Genomic DNA, 20,415 nt, shown 5'->3' on the forward strand with positions numbered 1-20,415 from the left:
CCAGTTTAGCCACAAGTTTTGTGCTCTGGAATTGGAGTTCAGCTCTGGACTTTTTCCTCTATTTATGATAGGTTTGCTTAATACTAGAACTCTGGCTTCAAATACTGGTATTTTGCTCTGTTGCAAGCTGACCTGTACACACACCCCACGTACACACACTCTACAACCACAAAACATTTACAGTCCTTAAGCACACAACATGAATTAGATAATATTTGTCTGATTAGTTTCCTAGGACTACTATAACAAAATACCACACACTGGGTAGATTAAAACAGCAGAAATTCATTTTCTCACCATTCCAGAGACCAGAATTCTGAAATTGAGGTCTCAATAGGGAGAATCCGTTTTTTGTCTCTCTCCTAGCTTCTAGTGCCTGCTGGCAATTGGCACTTTTGGCTTGTGGCTGGATTACTCTAACCTCTGCCTCATCACATGGCATTCTCCCAGTGTCTTTCTGTGTCTGAGTGTCCAAATTGCCTTTTTTTTTTTTTTTAGCTTATTTTTGGTTTATTAATTGGAGATTGCCATTACTTCACTGATTTTAAGGACCTTTTTGTTTTTTGAAGTACTATATTTTAATTGTTCCATGTTGTTTTTGTCAATCCTCACCAGAGGGTATTTTTTCCATTTATTTATTTGTTTACTTATTTATTTATTTATTTTAGAGAAAGTGGAAGGAAGGAGGAAAGACAGAGAAACATCGATGTGAGAGAAACACATCGATTGGTTGCCTCCTGCACACACCCCAACCAGGGCCAGGAATGGAACCTGCAAACCTTGACCCTTCAGTCCAGGGGCCAAAGCTCTAACCACTGAGCCAAATCAGCTAGAGCAACTCCTATCTTGTTTCATTGCAATTTTCTTCTGTTATATCCTTTTTTTTATAAGGACACCAAACATATTGGATTTAGGGTCACCCTAATCCAGTATGATCTCATCTTAACTTCATTATATCTGAAAAGATCCTGTTTCTAAATAAGGTGACATTCACAGGTTCTGGGCAGACATGAATTTGGAGGAGCCCTGTTCACCCCAGTATAATATCTGTGGTCACACACGCACCATTGCACAGTACTATATGTTACATTCCTCTTTTGGTTCATAGAGCACTTTTCTGCTTCATAGAGTGTGTGTGGGGTTCCTCCTTTGCTGTCTCTTCAGGATGCTTCTTTTCTGGTGTGTTCCATCCTTCCACATGGAATCCTCTAATGTAGAGTCCTGATATACAACTCCATGAAGTCACCACAATATTCCTTAGTGAGAACTTTTGGAGCAGCGCTGATCAGAGGACCAGGAAGCAGGAAAGTTTAATTCTAATCCCACGTCTGACACTGTGTTTTAGTTCCAGTTTTCCCTGCCTGTGCCAGGAGGAGGAGGCATCCTTGCAAACATGTTGCTGTGTTTTTTCTACACATGTGAACCCTGGTCAGATACTTCTCTTGCTATTGGTAGGGTCACTATTTTTTAAAATGGGCCTTCTTGGCTTTGGTGTTTTGTCAACAAATACCCATTGTTTATCTTCTAAATACCAGCCTTTGCTGACACTACGGACCAGAACAAGAAATTTAAAAATCAGCCCCCAGAGGATAGGGAGTTGGATCAGTAAACTGAGGTTGGTGTAGGCCATGGAATACTAGGCAGCAGTTAGAAAACAATTATCTAAACAGACATTACAGCAACAAAGGTGGATCTTAAAAGCAGAGGGTTGTTGGAAAAATAGTACCATCTGTGTGAATTATGCATATACACATATTACTTTAGTGTAGGTGCTTGCTGGGATGGGCAGGGGGCGATGGCAGTAGGAATCCAGTGTGAAGGGAAAAATAAAATAAGACAGGAGAGGTGGGCCATAAGTATCATGACTGAAGACTCTGATTAATTCAACTTTCTGCTCCTAAGGTTAAAACAAAAATTGGGGGGAGCTTAGAATCAGCATTTAGAATAGTAAAACCATCAAGGCAGCAATTGATTGAGCCTCAAAGAACAGGGCATAGTTGCTAAGATTAGGGTTAAAAGGTTAGAAGCAGGAGAAAGCAGCACTTAGATAGGACCCTCAGGAGAGAGGGGGACTTCATCAGTATCTGGCAACATCTACTGAGGTCTTTTTGTGAGGTACTATGGAAGATAGGGCTCCTGTTCTATGAGAAACCACAGTAGAATTTTTTTTTAAAGCAGACACACAAATTACTGACATTCTCCATACTTGATTGAATGCAGACAAGGGGCTGTGTGAGGTGGTTGAAGGGAGGGTCAAATCAACAAGGCCTTGACTGCGAGCAGGGGAGGATGGACTTCACCTTTTAGGCTTAGAAATGTGGGGGCAGAGGAGAGACATGAGGAAAGGTGCATTTCAGAAGATCAGTCTAGAGTAGCATGCAGGGAGACCCGTGCTGCTCTGCCGTGGTCCACGTGCAAGGCAAAGGGAGCCTGGATGCAGGAGAGGAACGTGAGGGAGGCCCACGCCGCAGCAGTTCAAAGAAGGTATTCCTGATGAGTCGTTGGCTGGGGGGAAGAAAGACAAGAAAGAGCCAAAGTTGATCTCTTTGAACTTGAATCTGAGTAAAGGGAGAATAATCGTTTTTAAAGGAGGGGTTAAGAAGCAGGTTGATTTAGAGTGAGAAAGACACTGAGTTTACCTCTGGGTGAACTGAGCTGTAATGTGCTCCACTGGAGTAATTAGAGTCCTAGAATTCCTTCTCGAGGCAGACGTGGTCCTTCCCCGCTTGTGGGGAGTAGAGTCCACCCTAGAGAGGAGAGCACGGTCTCAAGACGGCTGCGGTGGCACAACAGTGCTCTCCATGAGCGGGAAGAGGCACTAGGTACTCAGGGATTGTGGTGTGAATGAACTTTTGGACTTCTTCCTATTCAGCAGCCAGGATTATCTCCAAAAACCAAATCTCTACCCTGATCAAAAACCTTTCATGCTCCCCACCACCCACAATCCGGCCCTCACAGTCTGCCCGCAGTCTCCCCTTGCAACCTCCTCAACGGGGGCTCTTACTCCACACCCCCCTGCTCTACTCCAGCCCCAGAACCCCATGACGTCCCTTCTCCAGCACACCAGGCTGTCCCCCACCCTCCAAGCTCAGGCCTCCTTCCGCCTCTGCCTTTGTCCATGCACTTCTCTGTCCCCAGGTGCCCTTCCCCGTCCTCTGCCTGGTGAACTGCTTCTTACCCTGCAAATTCCCACTCAGATGCCACCTCCTCTCTGAGATCCTCTACCTCCCATGAGAATTTTTTTTTTTTTATTGTTCAACATATTACAGATGTCCCCTTTTATCCTCCCCCTGCACCCACTCCCGTCCCCAGGCCTTCACCGTGCTAGTGTCTGTGTCCATCCCGTGGGAATTTTACCGCCTCTCTGTTCCCATGGTATTAGCATGTGTCCGAGCTCCCAAAGTTGTGAGCCACCTTACCTTGTTTGCCCGTTTATTCTCTTGCTTAAACCATAGATGGAATCTATTACATACAGCATTATTTGAGGCCTAAAAACACAAGCTTTCTTTATAGTTAGTATTCAAAAGAAATTTGGAGTCGAAATGAATCAAATGTTAATATCTTAAAGAATGAGAATTAGCTGTACTTAGCTACAATTTAGCAATGAAATAAGAACAAAGACTTGGCATTTCTCTTTATTCAAACCCCTCACAACCTGGGATCAGAGAACGCCAAAGAGAAAGCAACCTTTCTCTGATACTCTGATTTTCAATCCAAATATGTTACATCATATTTTAGAAAATCACACAGGTTTGATTTTTTCCAAACCCGAAATGCCAAAGCGAGTCTGAACTGAAAAATTACTGTGCCACATGCATGTATTTGTTTAGCAGAAATCATAATTTGTACACTTTATCAAACTGGGCCTGGATCTACCTAAAAAGAAATGCTTGCTTTTTTTAACAGAATTTTTATGCATCACTGCGTGTGTTTACCACTTGGGTCAGGAGGAATGGAGGACAGTTTTGTGATTGGAATTCTTAAACAGGAATATCCAGATAAGCAGGACTTTAAGCAGAGTTTCCAAGACTCTCTTATCTGAACTCCAAGATTAAAATAAGATAGGTCAGAACAATACAGCTCATAACTGACTTCTATTCAAAGAGCATTTATTGAGCGCCAAGCAAGAGCCAGGTAGTGGGCAAACATGCTTATGTCACAGTATCTGCCTTTAACGACGCACTCACCTTCTAGCAAGGAAGGCAGGTGTATAAACCTATGCTATGGAACAGGGAGATAAATTTGATCATGGAAACCAGCCATAATAGATGCCTGTACACATGCTACTTCATTCTATCACCATTGAAGCTGGACTCTAAGCCTTCTTCATATTCAGATCCTAAAACTTATTCTGAACCACTTTTGGCCTTTGGCAGTTTTATGGAGCAAACAGTGATGGCATGTTTTGTGCAATCTGTGCCCACAGCCTCCCTTTAGTGTGTTTATCCCTAGCAGTAGAAGTTCAGAGAATCTGAAGGAATACTGGGGCTCTGTCTGAATTTCTTGTTTTATTATACACAGTCTTCCCTTCATCAAATTATGTATTTCTAGTAAGTTGTCTCCTAAGAGTTATATCAAAACTTTTGAAAAATACATGTGGAGCAACAGGGTAGTGATTCAGGACACCTGAGTCGGAGGTGGAAGCTTCTGCTAGCTTTGGAAATTTTATTATCTGATCCAGCTCTGGCTGTAACTAGTATCACCTGGGGAGCTTCTAATTCACTCAATGCCCAGGCTGTACCCCAGCCCATTAAACCCCAATCAATTAAACTCCATCTCTGGGAGGTGGAACCCAGGTATGAGGATTTGAGGGAAAAGGAGTCAACTTTTTACTTGGAAATGTAGACAGTCCCCAACTTAGGATGGTTTGACTTGATGATTTTTTTACTTTTCGATGGTGGGAAAGTGATATGTAGAAGCTGTACTTCAAATTTTGAGTTTTGATCCTTTCCCGAGCTAGAGTTATAAGGTCAGATACTGTCTGGTGATGCTGGGCAGTGGCGGGAGCCGCAGCTCCCAGTCAGCCAGGCGACTGCCCGGGGTAAGCAACCAATACCCTAAAGCGCACTCTGTTACCACCGTTTTTGTTTTAATTCAATGCTGCAAATGTTCTCCAGGCCCAGAGTGCTTTCAGCTGTGTGCATTAATGGTGAGGACCCATACGACCACTCTGTTTTCACTTTCAGTACTGTATTCAATAAATTACATGAGATAATCACCACTTTATTATAAAATAGAATATGTGTTAGATGATTTTGCCTGTCAGCTAATGTAAGTGTTCTGAGCCATTTAAGCAAGTCTAGGTATGGTGTTCTGTAGGTTAGGTGGATTAGCTGCATTTTCTACTACAGTAAGTTCAACTTACAGTTTATCAGGTCATAACCCCATTGTAAGTTGAGGAGCATCTATAATTTGAAATTCATAAAATATCACGAACATAAAAATAGTACAAAGAACCCCTGTATTCTCTTTGTCAAGAGTCACCTAGATGTTTTCCTCTGAACCATTTGAGAATGTTACATATATCATGGCCCTTTACCTGTAAATACCTCTTAGGAACCACAGTACAGCAAAGAACTTCACACATTTACATTAATACAATACTTAAAAGTATTTAATTTACCATCCATATTCCAGTTTTGTCAATTGGTCAAATAATGTCCTTTTCTCCCTCGGGTTCAGGATCCAGTCTGGTTCAGGGTCAGGAACCGCATTTAATTGACATTCCTCATTTAATATGTTTTGGGGGCTTTCTTTATCTTTCATGATATTGACACTTCTGAAGAATACAGTTCCCCCACTTTCAAAAGCTAGAACGCTCCTCGATGTCTGATGCAATGATGCCCTTTCAGCCGGAGCACTCATAGTGGTGGCATGTCCTTCCCAAGACACCACGTCTGGGTGCACACAATGTTCACCTTTTCTCACTGGCGATGTTAATTTTGAGCACCTGGTAAAGTGTTGCCCAATTTCTCCACTGGATAATTATTCTTTCTTTTTCTCCCTTGCAACTAATAAAAAGTTTGAGGCACCTATAAGACCAAGGGACTATCTTGCTCCACATCAAAATATCCCCCAAGGTTTAGCATCTGTTGATGATTCTTCACTGATCCAATCTTTACCATGACAAGTGCGAAATGATTTTCCAACTCCAGCACTCCCTCCATAGTTACCAGCCAGCCCTCGAAATCCCTCATAAAAAAGAGCTCTCCCTTTTCCCCCATGTATTTATTATATTTATTATAATAATCTAATTATTGATATGGACTCAAATTTCCTTTTTTAAAAAAATTATAATTTATTATCATACTTATTTGGGTGCTCAAAGTATTCCAGATGTGGCCAGTAGGAGCCCCTTCATGTGACTCATATGCCCTTGTGACATGTCCCCATTAGTTTTTGTGAACACTTTTTTTTTATCCTCACCTAAGGATGTGTTCATTGATTTTAGAGAGAAAGGAAGGGGGAGGGAGAGAGAGAAAGAGAAAAAGAGAGAAACATGGATCAGTTGCCTCCCTTGCGTGCCCCGACCAGGGATCAAACCCACAACCTAGGTATGTGCCCTGACTGAGAATCAAACCTGCAACCTTTTGGTGTGTGGGTCGATGCTCCATCAACTGAGCCACCTGGCCAGGGCTTGTGAACACTTTCATGCATATCTTGTACTTATGTTGCCCCATTTCCAGGAAATGGTGCCCTTTGATGGGAAATGGTATTAGAGACCAAGATTAAGGTGCTTATTGCTAGTGGAGCATTTTTGCTTCTTAGCTCTCTTGGCAGAACAAAGCTAAGAATTATGTGCATGTATATATACATATGCATATACATACATAAAATATGCACACTCACATACATATACATATATAAGCATACATATAAATGTGCACATTATACATAATTTCAAGATCATGAATTCACACTACTTGAAATCCAAATCCATCACCACAGGGTTCTATCTTGCCTTCCCCCATTCCATAATTATATGTCTCTTTTTCCATAGTGAGGTCCCTGGCTCCCAATAACAACTCCAGGGAACAACTTTGGAAAAATGTTTGGTGTACCTACAACAACTAAACATGCATATATCTATAACCTAGCAATTCTACCTCTGGGCATATCCCCAGCATAAATGAGGACTTATGTCCACCAAAAACATACAAGAATGTTTAGAGCAGTCAAAAACTGGAAAGAACCCAAAAGTCAACCAATAATAGAAAAAGTAAATAAATGGTGGCATAGTCATATGGTATAATACTAAATTGCTATGAAAAAGAATGAACTGATAAATATAACAATATAAACATATCTCATGGACATAATGTTAAGTAAAAGATGCCCAACACAAAAGAGTATATATGGTATTATTCCATTTATATGAAATCCAATAACAAGCAAAACTATGGTGCTAGACAGCAGAGTAGTGTTAACCCTTGAGGCTTATCCGGATAGACGTAATAACTTTGAGGGGGCAGGAAAAAGCCTTCTGGGGAGCTGGAGTGGCTTTATTCAGGTAGTAGTAACACAGGTATAATACAAATATAAAAATCAAGCTATAAACTTACAATTTAATACTTTACTATATATGTTATATCCTAATTTTTAAAAATTTTAGTACAGCTACAAATCAGGCTGCCAGTGCAATTAACTCAACTGAAATGACCTAATCAGACCAATTTCACATGTTCAGGAAATGACAACTATATCAGAACTTAATCATCTGCCTGGCAGCTACTGCTTTTCTGTTGTAAGTCACATCCAGTGTCTGTGAAAATGGGGAAATGGTGCATCCCAGGATTTAACAATGCAGTGTGTAGGCTTAGTGTCGAAGTAGATTTGTGTTGAGTTGAATTGGATTCTCTTTTATACCTCCTTCCCCCACCCCCTACCAAGGATTAGTGGCAATCCAAACCCTAATGTCTTATTCCTTGTGTATAAAGTCACACCATTATAGGCATATACCAATCAGTCCTCTCAGATTGATTGCTGATAACTCGAAAAAGTTGGCTCTGGGAATCCTAAATGCTCTCAGCCAGGGAGGGCAGGCATGTCGTGAGGGCCTCAGTAGGAGGGTGGAACGAAGGCCACAACCCCCAGACTGGCCCTTTGGCCTCCCTTCTCTCCGTGTCTGCCTTGTTGTCCAGGCAGAGCCAAAAGATGAGAGATGAAACCTTTCCTCCCTTGATTGAGAAGCTTCTCTTTTGATCAGGGCTCAAAAGTAAGAAATGGGGAAAGGTATACTGTAGTGGTTCTCCAACTTTAAATGCACCACAGCCACTGGGGGCCTGATGCTAGACCCCACGCCAGCATTTCTGATTCAGCCAGCCTGAACCTTCGTATCTAACCAGTTTCCAGGGATGCTGCTGCTGCTGGTCCAAAGACCACACTGGAAGAATATGGAATCAGAACATCGAAGTTCAAGTGCTGAACTCTACAAAATAGCCTGTGAACTTGAGCATGCAATTTAATCTCTCTGAGCCTATTTCTTCATCTGTGTAAGAAAGGTAATATGTGTCCTGCTTGCCTTATAGGATTGGCATTCATATTATGAGTTCATTTTGGGAGGTTTTTATTGAAGCATAATTGACTGTAATATTATATTAGTTTCAGGTGTACAACATAGTGGTTTGATATTTATATACATTACAAAGTGATCACCACACGAAGTTATGATTGTCACCATACACAGTTATTACAGTATTACTGACTATGTTATCTATTCATTTGTGTTTTGAAACCATCAATTATTAAACCTGATGTTCTTCACTTATTTGTGCTGTGGACCCCCTTGGAAGTTAGTAGATACCTTCTCTGAATATTGTTTTTAAATCCATAAAATAAGATACAGACGAGTACAAAGAAAATCAATTATATTGAAATATAATTATCAGCATATTTTTTCAAAAACAAATTTGCAATATAGTAACTTGTGCTTCTTTAACAATAAAATAGGAGATCTCTTGGGGGGCCTAATAATCATAGGAATTATTATATATAGTGATGAATTTTTAAACAATTTTTCAAAAAATTTGCAACATCTTATGAACACATATGTGATTTCTACTGGTGACAAAGTCACAGTACTACTAGTACTGTTATGGTTTGTTGCCTACATTTATAATAGAAGGAATGCTTAGATAAAGATATAATTGACAGACCCTCCCAAGGAGGTAGTATGAAGTGAACAGTTCTGCTCCATTTCCAGATTAACTAGCATATTCTGAGACTCACTTGGGTTTGTGCCCATGTGTGGGCTTTTGTGGAAACTCATAGACTAGACAGAAAATGGCAGGCTGCTGACCTCCAGCTGGCATTGTGGCGGTGCCCAGTGACGTCGGACCCCTTCACATTTGAATCTGTTGTGCTGTCTACTTCCCAAATAACTTCTAAGAACTGCTGAAAGACAAGAAGGTTGGAATTATGCTAGTACTTCCAAAGGAAGAAACAGATGTCTAGATCACAGTGACCTGTTTGCTCTAAGGAAACCACCTTCTTTATTTCACTGTGGAAGCTAGTGGTTGAGTTGTCAACAACAGGCGTTAAGATTATGGGATAAAGTGTCTGAGAAGCAGGGCTTGGATATATACATATGTGACTCCTCTAGGAATATTGGAGAAGGGCATTGCTGGTGCAGATAGCTTAAGCCAAATATATATGCCAGGCAGTGACAAAAAAAACCCAAATGTCAAACAAGAGTGATTTCCTCACATTGACACAGCTGTGAGGTTGACTTTCAAACAGGCTTTGCCAAAGCCTGACCCTCAGTGAACACCCCCACTAGCAAGAGTCTCGAGTCACCTGCACCTTTTCTTAGGGTAGTCTTGGACACCATTTATAGCCCGGGGACTGCTTTCAGGCACACAGACTGTAGGTACAGCTGTTTCCCATATGTCTGGCCAGGTTGCGGTTCTTTTGGAGCTGTTTCAGAAGCTAACCCGTGGGCATATGGAATCAGGACCATGTTTGCTAAAAATCTGATATGGCTTTTGCTATGCTTTGCTGTTACATGGATACAGACTCATCTAACCCTTTAGAGGGGTGTGTGGGTAACAGTAGTAGATGATAAAGAGATTCAGGGTCCCATGTTTTATTTCCTGGGAGGCCTTTGCAGTTCTCTGCTATGCAGTATTTCAAATAGTTCTTTACTGGACCTTTTGGTTTCCAGATAATAACCTCTTCAACGATATTGCCATTAAGAGCAATAAAATATTGGCCAGAACTTACCTCAGTTCTGAGCTTTCGATGCTCTGAATGGGATTTTAAGGAGAAGCTGTAAAAAGGGGAAAATGCATATATCCCTCAGGAGTATGTCTGCTTGTACTGTGCTCCTTATATTAATTACAAAATCTTAAGCTTTAAAAAAAAAAAAGTAATATAAGCATATGGTAAAGCAAAATTTAAATGGTAGTAAAAAGATATAAAATGGGAAATAGTGGCTCCCTTCTCATCTCACATCCCAGCCTAAACCTCAGTTTCTGTCCACAAAGGTTAACAGTTTTATGACTACCTTTCTCTAAAAAGTTTTTTGGGGATGTGCCTGCATGTTTTATGTATATCCTTTTATGTAAAAGTATACACAAATGAGATCATACCAAACACACTGTTTTGCATTTTAGTTTCCTTCAAAAATTATCATGGAGTTCTTGCCATACCCACCCACAGACTTATCTCATTGTTTTTAGGACCCATTGCGTGGACATCCACTATAACAATTTACTTAAGCAATCCTCTACTGATGGATATTTAGGTTATTTTTAGTTTTTCTCCATTTAAAAAAATCTTCAGAAAATATCTTGTTACAAATACTTTTGCATATTTAGAGAAGGATATTACTCAAGTAGTTACCTAGAAGTACAATTCCTGGGACTAGTGTATAGGCACATAAAGTTTTACCAATATAACCGCTGCCCTCCAGTATGGCTTAATCAGTTTACATTCCCACCAGCGATATATGGGCACTTGCTTATTCATACACTTGTCAGTTCTAGCAGCATTAAATCTTTTAAAACATTTGCCAGTCTGGTGGATCAAGAATATCCCTTTGTGGTTTTGATTTGCATTTCTTAAATTATATGTAAGGTAGAGCATCTCTGCATTTGCTTATGGAATATTAGTACTTGGTGTTCTGTGAATTGCGTGTTTATCATTCCTTGCCTATCTTTCTTTTGATCTCTTGCCTTTTTCTACTTTTGCATTCAGCAAATGGGAAGTTCCTACTAGGTAGTAAGCACTACCATGTGGTAAGTTCCTACTATGTGCTGGGCGCTAGAGCTCTAACGGTAAGGATACCACTGTCTTTGCCCTTTTGGAGCTTACAGTGTACTGGGAGACAGACATTCATCGAGTCACGCTCTGAATGGGTGTGTATCCACAGCGAGTTAAGTGCCTCGAGGGAAAAGCTCTTGCATCTCTTAGAGCAAGTGAGAGAGGAGACAGGCCTGTACCGGGGGTGGAAGAAGACTGCACCCAGGAGCGACAGCTAAAGAACAAACAGGAGAACGACAAGTAGCATATGATTTCACTTATATTGGAATCTAATGAACAAAATAAACAAAAAAAATAGAAACAGACTCACAGATACAGAGAACAGACTGACAGCTGTCAGAGGGGAGGGGGATTGGAGGGCTGGGTGGAAAATGTGAAGGGATTAAGCAAAAAACAAAAACAAAAAAGAACCTCATAGACACAGACAACTGTACTGTGATCACCAGAAGGAAAGAGGGATGAGGGGAGGTAGGAGAGAGTAAAAGGGGGGTAAATGGTGATGGAAGGAGACTTGGCTTGGGGTTGTGAACACACAATACAATGTACAGATGCTGTATTGTAGAACTGTACCCCTGAAACCTATATAATTTTATTAACCGGTGCCACCCCAGTAAATTCAATTTTTTAAAAAAAGAAAGGAAAAATAAGAATAAATAGGACTGGGGGCTAGGGAAGCATATCTGGAAGAAGACACAGAATTTTGGAGGGAACATAATATGTCAGATGGGCTAAAAGAAGGCCAGAGAGCAGAGCACAGAGAGTGTAGTTAAACAAGATGAGGCTGGACCACATCACTTAGGGCTCTGGCCCCATTAATGTTTGGGGGAGTTTTCCCAGAGAAACAGAAAGCCATTAAAGGGTTTTGAACTATAGTTGTTGATCAAATCTGCTTTCTGAAAAAATGACTCTGGCTAAAATAGGAAGACCTTGAAGGTTTTTGAGTTAGTGCAGATAAGCTCTGAGAGTAGCTGGGCCCTTGACTATGGCAGTGGACATGAAGAGAAGCAGATGGGTTTAAGAAATATGAGGAGGTCAAATAAAATTTGATGATGAATTGGATAGAGGTGATAAGGAAGGGAGGAAGTGTCCAGGATGATTCCTGGATTTCTAATGAGATGCTGGTACCATTTACTGAAACAAGAAATACTGGAAGATTCAGGAATGAGTTCAGTCTTAGACAACACACCAGAGTGAAGCTGTCAAGTAGGCAACTAAATACAAAAGTTTGGGAGCAGAGGAAAGTCTGGATGGAAGTCACTGAATACAATAATTAAAGCCATGGACTTAGGTGCAATGGCCATGGAAGGAGTGCAGCACCTAAATCATGTCTACTCTGAATCCCTAAAGAATGCTAACATTTGATAGCCGAGTAGAAAAAGATGAGATAGAAAGAAAAAGCAGAGAAGCCTGAGAGAATTTGGAAAGCAAGCTGAGTGGTCCCGGAAACCAGTGAAAGATTGTTTCAAATAGGATGGAGTCATCAGTAGTGCCAAATGCTGCTGGAATGTCTAGTAAGAGGGGGCCTGAAAAGTGCCCATTGGATTTATCAACATTGCTGTCTTGGCGACATTAATATGAACTGCTTCAATGGAATAATGGGAGCAGCAGTCAAGCAGGAGATAGTTGAGGAATGAATGGGAAATGAGGAAATGGAAACACTGCATGGCCCACTCTCAAGTATAGTTTTTAATAGAAACAGCCCAAACCCATTCTTCCTCTGTGTCTACTCTTGACCCTTAAGCTGAATTAATTTTATAATTCAGATTCAGGGTTCCACAGCTGTGGTCTCTCAGTAGCCATGGCAACCAGCCAGCCAGGGGCAGAATATGTAGGGGAGACCACCTCGGAATTGGAGGCTCTTCCACCCCTTGGAGCAGCCTTCGTTACAGAATCACTGCTGAAAATGGGGTTAAGAAACAAAGAGTCCTTATCTTTTAGGGACACCTACTGAAAAAAGTAAGGGAAAATGGGGTCTGGGGATTGCAAAGTGACATAAGATAAGCCATGAGTTCATCATTGTTGAAGCTGGGCAATGGGTACCTGGAGGTTTATTATAGTGTCCTCAATGCTTGTGTTTATGTATAAATTTTTCCACAATATGTTGTAAAAAATTAAATTTAGGAACTCTGTAAAGTGAAAGTTCAAAGAACCAGTGACCAGCCCAGGACTCACTGTTTACGTGGCACTTAAACAGGATCCCCTGTAATCTGCCATTGGCTTGTAGGGCTTCAAGGTGCCACATGTCTAAGGGAAGAAAGTCTGCTCTCAAGTGCTGTCCTTTCTTCTCTCATTAACCCCAACTCCTGTTTCTTACCCCCGTCCTTTCTTACCTCCCTCATGAGTGTGGACTCGAAGTCACAGTTCCGTCACTTATCATCTCTATGAACTTGGACAAGGTCCCTCTGGTCCCTGAACCAGATCTCTGAAAGATCAGGTTACGCATCTGCTTAGCAATGTTGTGAGGATTAATTTTTTTTAAATATATCTTTATTGATTTCAGAGAGAGGAAGGAGAGGGAGAGAGAGCGATAGAAACATCAATGATGAGAGAGTCGTCATTGATCGGCTGCCTCCTGCACGTCCTCGACTGGGGATCGAGCCTGAAACCCAGGCATGTGCCCTGACTGGGAATCAAACCATGATCTTCTGGATCCTAGGTCTATGCTCAACTGCTGAGCCACGCCTGGCAGGGCTATGAAGATTGATTTTGACAGTGTATGTGGAAGTATCTAACATAGCTCACAGCCTCAAAGGCCCACAGAACTCAGGGAGGTAATAGAAATGAATGAAGCTGACCTGGTAGGAGAAAATCTTGTGAAACAGTTTGGCCTATCTTTAGCTTGGCCACTTTTAGGAGACATTATATATAGAAAAATTATATGAAAAATTCATTCTAAAAGAAAAATTGCAATGCAAGCATGATCACAAAGGGAATAAATAATTCATATTCATTAATAAATGGGAAATAAACTGAGACTTAGCCTCAGTGTTGAGGAGTATTAGGGAGTGGTGGGGATTAGGGCAAATGAGAGCATGCAGGCTCCATCAAAAAAGAGCAGTCTTCCATAGCTCCAACTGATAGCTGCCTCAACAGAATGGAGCCAATGTTAACATGTCTTCCTATTTTACAAGATAAGCTACTACTCTAAATTTTTTATGTGAAATCTCCCCAATTCTTAAATTTAAGTTCAATTATATTTTTTAAAAAACAATATGAAAGCCAAATTAAGCCCATCTGCAGGCCAAAACCAGCTGCTGAGTTGCCAATGTGCAACCTCTCACCTAGATAATGGGATATAATAATTTCCCCTCACCTAACCACTATCACCATTCATATCTATGGTGGAAGTGATGGAAGTGGGTTGAAGACGCGATGAAGCCCAAAGGGGTGTGATCTAGAGACCTCATCCTGCCCGGGCCTAGATCAGTGCCTGGCACATAGTGGATCCTAATGAAAAACTTGATGAATCAATAAGTCAGTACCTGGGGGTGGGAAATCAGTTCAGTTTCTTGTGCTTACCTAAGAAACTCATTTTCCTTTACAGCCTTGCGAAGTCGCTCTGGCCGCTCTATCATCAACGGTAACTGGGCAATTGACCGGCCTGGAAAATACGAGGGCGGAGGAACGATGTTCACCTACAAGCGTCCGAATGAGATTTCGAGCACTGCCGGAGAGTCCTTTCTGGCCGAAGGGCCCACTAATGAGATCTTGGATGTCTATGTGAGTTTGGATGTTAATGGGCTACTCTCTGAATTTTGTATCTTATTGCTTCTAAGGACCACACTTGGAACAAATAAGCAACAAACCGTTGTCCATGCTCAGTAAGACCATCTGAGTGGAGTCTTTAGAGGTGCCCTTAAATCTCAGCCTTCATCCTCACCATCACCCTGAATGTGCCGAGCTCACAGAAACCTTAAACTCTACCAGATGCTTAGAACCCTCAGAGTTTATTGACCCAGTAAAACCAATTTTACTTGTTGAACCAAATCAGAGGCAAAACATATCCTTTATTTCATGAGCACTGGATCTCCTCCAGGCACTTTCCTCCTAATGCTAATTTGGCATGTTTTCTTTTTATGGCAAAAGAAAACAAATGCCTAAAGCAAGACAAGACCGCTCACAGTTCCCAGCCCTCTTCAAATTCTATTAAAGCAAATGAAGACAGGAGAACTCCAGAGTACTCCAGATGACCCAATAAAGCCCAGAGTAGCAATGCAGAGGTTTACTAGGCGTTCCCTGCTTCACAAGAGACAGAACTTTGACTTACTTAACAAGAAACTAAATTATTAAGCTACACAGAGTTAAAAATGGTCCTTATTTTAGAAAGAAACCACTAGAATCCAGTCTTCTTAAAAACATCAGGAAGTAAAAGGTAACAAGAAATAAAAGCTTGAAATCAGGTTTTATGATAGAGAATGAGCTCACTCATAGATATGCATTCTCTTACCACCTCCAAAGCCAGCACACGACGTGTGCTGTGTTAGAGTTTTATAAATATTACTTCTCCAACTATACAGTTACATGTTTGTTCCTCTTGGGCCTAGTGGTTCATGGACTAGAAACAATAAAGAAAGCCTTGTTATAGTTAATTTTGGATATTTTTTTACACTGTCCAGTGGGTTGTTGGACTCTGGGTAGGTTTAGAATGGCATCAGGGATAAAAAGCCAGATTGTGAAAGGCCCACTGTGGGTGGTCGAGGATGTGGTAGCCAACAATAATTTTATAAATGGGACAAGGTTTGTACTGGCAGAATGCTCACGCAGTTCCAGAGGCACTGAAGCGGGAGAGAGGGTTTCCGGCCTCAGAGCCATTGTCGAATTGTGTGAAAGGAGAAGTGAGGGGATGAGAGGTAGACAGTGGGAACCTGAGGTCAAAACAGTGTGTCCCTCGGGGCTCTGTATGCACCACCATGGTTTCTGTGTGTACAAAGTCCAGTGGTTCTCATGTCTGCCTTCCACTGGGTGATTTATAGAATGGAGGCTCCATTTCACAAGCAGGGAAGAGATAAGAGTTGATGGGATAAATGGACATAATAGACATACTCGGGAACCAAACTCAGAGATGCTTGTAGCTAAAAGGACTTAAATCAGCTGTGATTCTAACTTCCCTCTTCTCCAGATGAAGAAATAAAGAACTGAGATTAATGGACTTGTTCAAGGTCACACAGCTGATCAACAGGAGAGCCCCTCTATAAAGCAGTAGAGACAGAAATATCAAAATGTGGCAGTGGCTCCTTGCCTGGCTCATATTTACTCTGGAAATTCTCATTCTGCTGCTGCACAGAGCCCATCGCCCTGCTGCCCACCAGGAAAGCCAGGGGCCTTTGTGCTCCAGAGCCAATAAGAGGGGTTTATTCTGCGGGGCCATGCTGATCTGTTTTGTGCTTTCGCCCCAGACAAGTCTCGCTGCTGAATTCCATCGCCCTGCGCAGCTTCCTGCTGGCTGTTCTGCTTTTGTCATCAGTTCCTGAGAGAATAGGACCCGGGGAGAGTTACTTCCCTTATATCTGTTTTCCTGACCCCAGCTCTTTGTGGTTCTGGAGCTTTACTATGGATGAGAAGGGGTGTGACCCGAGTCAAAGAGGAAGAGCACTGGGGCAGGCCTTTCCTGAGCCAGCCCGACCGACGGGCAGAAAACGGAGAGAACCGGCAGGATCCCCAGGGGGCTCTGCTGTGCGCGACTCTCTCTCGCCACCTAGTGTTCAGATGGGTTCCCTGTAGTGTCAACATGTATCTATTTGGACGTTTTGGGAGCACTAAACAAAATCTAAGCCATGGTATAGGATGGTTGGGAGCCCACAGAAAGATTCCACTACCACTGTTCCCATTTCCCTATTCAGAATTTATAAAATGTTGACTTTCAGCCCAGTTTTCTTTTAAGTTTTTTGTTCTTCTAAAGCAAATAGCAAAAAGCCATCTGGAAATAGCTTTCATTTAATCTGTCACAGGTCCACTAATATTATGAGATGTGAATCAACCCCACTCATTTACAGATAGTGCCACTTATCCTACTGAACCCAAAGCCAGGGGGACAGGGATGCGTGTGCCACTGCAGTGACACTGACTTTTGTGTTGTCAGATGATACACCAGCAGCCTAACCCAGGAGTCCACTATGAGTACGTTATCATGGGGACCAATGCCATCAGCCCACAGGTGCCACCTCACAGGAGACCAGGTAAAATCCCTTGTTTTGCTGCCAGGCACTCAGGTCATTTCCTTTTAATTATTTATTATTATTGTTTTAATTGCAGTTCACATTCATTTCTTTTTTATTAAATTTCAAGTTACCATTACATGGTTTGGTACTCAATAAAGGAAAACTTGTTCAAATAAGGTAATATGTTATCATCAGTATTTCCATGTGATTGTTTACACTCAAGTAGCATTATCAGTAAATCCTTAGGACGCCTATCCCTAGGGTTTATACTTTGTGAAGGCTCAGTTCCTCTGGAGTGGAGATTCCCAGCTCATTTAAGTTAGTCTAAGTTCCTGGATGACACAAGGGTAGCTTTCTTTATGAGGACTTGTTTTGTCCTTAACAACCTCTAGGATTCAAACAGCACTAGCAAAGCCATTTAACTGTCTGCATGCCCGCAAAGCAGCATCAATGATTTTGGGTTCTGGAACAAGATCAGAGCCGACAAGCGTGTTCATCCCTTTACACAATTCCCACGCATCAATATCTGGCTTGTTGAAGTATGTCACCCAGCCAGCATCAAATTCCTCATCTGTCTCATATGACCCTTGAAAGTAGCGGCAAACTGACTGGACAGCCACAGCAAGGCCTGGGCCAGGGCGGGTGCAGGAGGCCTCGAGGGTGGGCCCAGGCCAGTGGCTGCTGCTACGGAGAGAGTGGCACCCAGCATGACACCGATGGCACCATAGGCTGTGGCTGAAGAGTGGTACATTTCTTTTTAAAGCCCCTTCTCTCTTCTTCTTGGGCAGCTCCCCTCTGTCTCTAAATCTGCACAGAGAAAACCCAGGGACTCATACTTCAGAGTCAATGGCCCAGCTGTCATAGGAAGCTTCACCATTTGTCTGAGCCTTCACTGAGTCCAAAAAGAAGTGACCATCTTGGGTCTTTCTCTCCAGGTCCTCAACTTAAAATGCCCTATACTGGTTTCCTATTGCTGCCCTAACAAATTGCCTCAGGCTCATTGGCTCAAAACAACACAGATTTACTCCTTTACTGTTCTAATACTCAGAAGGCCAACATGGGTGTCGTTGGCCATGCTTCCTTCAGAGACTATAGAAGGAAATCTGCTTCCTTGCCTTTTTTCCAGAGGCCACTTGCTTTCCTTGGTTCATGGCCCTTCCTCCATCTTCAAGGCCAGCTGCGTAGCTCTTCACATCTCTCTCTGACTCTGACCCTCTGCTTCTGTCATCACATCTCTTCCTCCAACGCTCACCCTCCTGCCTCTTTCTTACAAGGACCGTTATTTGGGTCACTCAGACAATCCAGGATAATCTCTCCATCTCAAAATGTCAATCACATTTGCAAAGTCCCTTTTGCCATGTAAGGTGACATATTTCAAGCTCGGTCTGCCAGTGCCTTTTCTCTTGGTCCCCTTTTGCTTCTGTTAACACTACTTTCACCTATCAGAAAAAAATACTGAATTCACACCTAGCAACCTGCCTCTTCCCTGTGGGCTCTGCTGATGGGCAGAGTAGGCAGCTTTCGCTTGGGAATGGCACATACTCGGGCTCTGCAGATGTTTCTTTACCGAGTGATGATGGAGCCAACCACCCGAATGAAGACCGTCTTTCCCATCTTTCAAATCTGAAGGTCTGCAGAAATATTAATGATGACAGTTGCTCGTATGCACTGAGTCCTTGCTGTGTGCTGGACACTGCTGATCCTTTCACATAGATTAGCTCACCAAACTTTCACCATAGCACTCAGAGGGAAGTACTATTATCGGCCTCATTTTAAAAGTAAGGAAATGGAAGCTTAGAGAGATTAGGTTCTTGCCTGGATCCCATGGTGACCTCAGGCCAGTGTGACTAGCCCTGTGCTTGTTATACTGCCTAGAGGCTATCTGATCCAATGCCTGTCCTATGGAGTGGGGGGACAGGTGGGAGACCTGGCCCATCCATCCTTTTCTGGGCTGTCAATCAGATAACTAGGTTACCTGATTGTCACATGCAGGAGGAACCACCTGGCCGCCTGGAGATAACAGTCTGGTGTGTGTCGGACACATGGGGTACATGTGTTGTTCAAACTCCAAGTCAGCATACCCAGCCCAACAGAATTTTTAAGCCATTTCCAGGAGCCATACACAGTCCAAGAACCAAGTCCAGATATCAGACTATCGAGACACTGAGGTTGATGCTGATTTATAAGGGCAGTTGGACAGACTGAAGTCATGCAGGATGATGATGATGGTTGATAGCAAGTCTAATGGGTTTCGCCTAGCAGGTAGTGTGGGGCTCTGGAACTGGTTGCCTGGGACAGGGCAGGCCCAGAGGGTTCAGTTGTAAAAGGTTGGTGAGGAGGGGCTCTCTCGACCAGGCTTCTTCCTCTATATCGACTGAGTCAGGAGGACAGAGCCTGAATCCAACTCTGCCACTTTTGTGCTGTGCATCCTCAGGCGAGTCGGTAACTTCTCTGAACACATTCCCTGTCTACAAAACAGAGAGGGGAAAACTACACTCAAAGGTTTGGTTTTGTTTGTTTGAGGGAGGGGATTGAGTAAATTAGGTGTCAATCCTAATGCCCAGTACATACAAAGTACTCAAAAGATTTTAAAATGTTTTTGGCTGATAACATCTCGAACAGTCTCATTTATATCAATATGCCTGGTCTTGACTCTGTTGGTTTGATTTGCATGTAATATTTTAAGCCACAAAATATTGTGAGTAGCCAAATAAATAAGAATGTGCTGGTGAAGAGGCAAAGAAAGCCTTGTGTTTTAACTGGATTTGACAGTAACTCTAGAATTTGCCTCCTTATTTTGTATTAAACCAGTGCTTGGATAGATGCTGCCAAATTGCTCACCAAAATTTGGGTCTTATTTGCAGACTGCCCCACAGTGAATGAGAATGTGTTTCCTGGCCCCTTCAGCGAGGGGGTTAGGGACTTAAGGGTTTCCAAGGTGCCTAACCTTTATTGTTAGGCAAATATGTGTTGCTGTTCTTGTTTCCACACACAG

At 42.3% G+C, this 20,415-nt stretch overlaps 1 protein-coding gene and 1 pseudogene across 3 annotated transcripts in view; one reads left to right on the forward strand and one right to left on the reverse strand.

Annotated features, from left to right (window-relative positions):
* THSD4 (thrombospondin type 1 domain containing 4) overlaps positions 1-20,415 on the forward strand; it is a 563,564-nt gene that overhangs the window by 511,616 nt on the left and 31,533 nt on the right. For both annotated transcript variants that reach the window (XM_081158486.1, XM_081158487.1), the window contains 2 exons: positions 14,807-14,982; positions 17,342-17,438. In XM_081158486.1, the coding sequence (XP_081014612.1) occupies positions 14,807-14,982; positions 17,342-17,438 (273 nt within the window). The remainder of the gene's footprint in view (positions 1-14,806; positions 14,983-17,341; positions 17,439-20,415) is intronic.
* On the reverse strand, positions 17,685-18,129 carry LOC308567187 (cytochrome c oxidase subunit 5A, mitochondrial pseudogene; annotated as a pseudogene). The gene has a single exon. The product of its transcript is annotated as a cytochrome c oxidase subunit 5A, mitochondrial pseudogene (transcript).

Source organism: Miniopterus schreibersii (genome assembly GCF_964146895.1).
Source record: "Miniopterus schreibersii genome assembly, chromosome: 1".
NCBI lineage: Eukaryota > Metazoa > Chordata > Mammalia > Chiroptera > Miniopteridae > Miniopterus > Miniopterus schreibersii.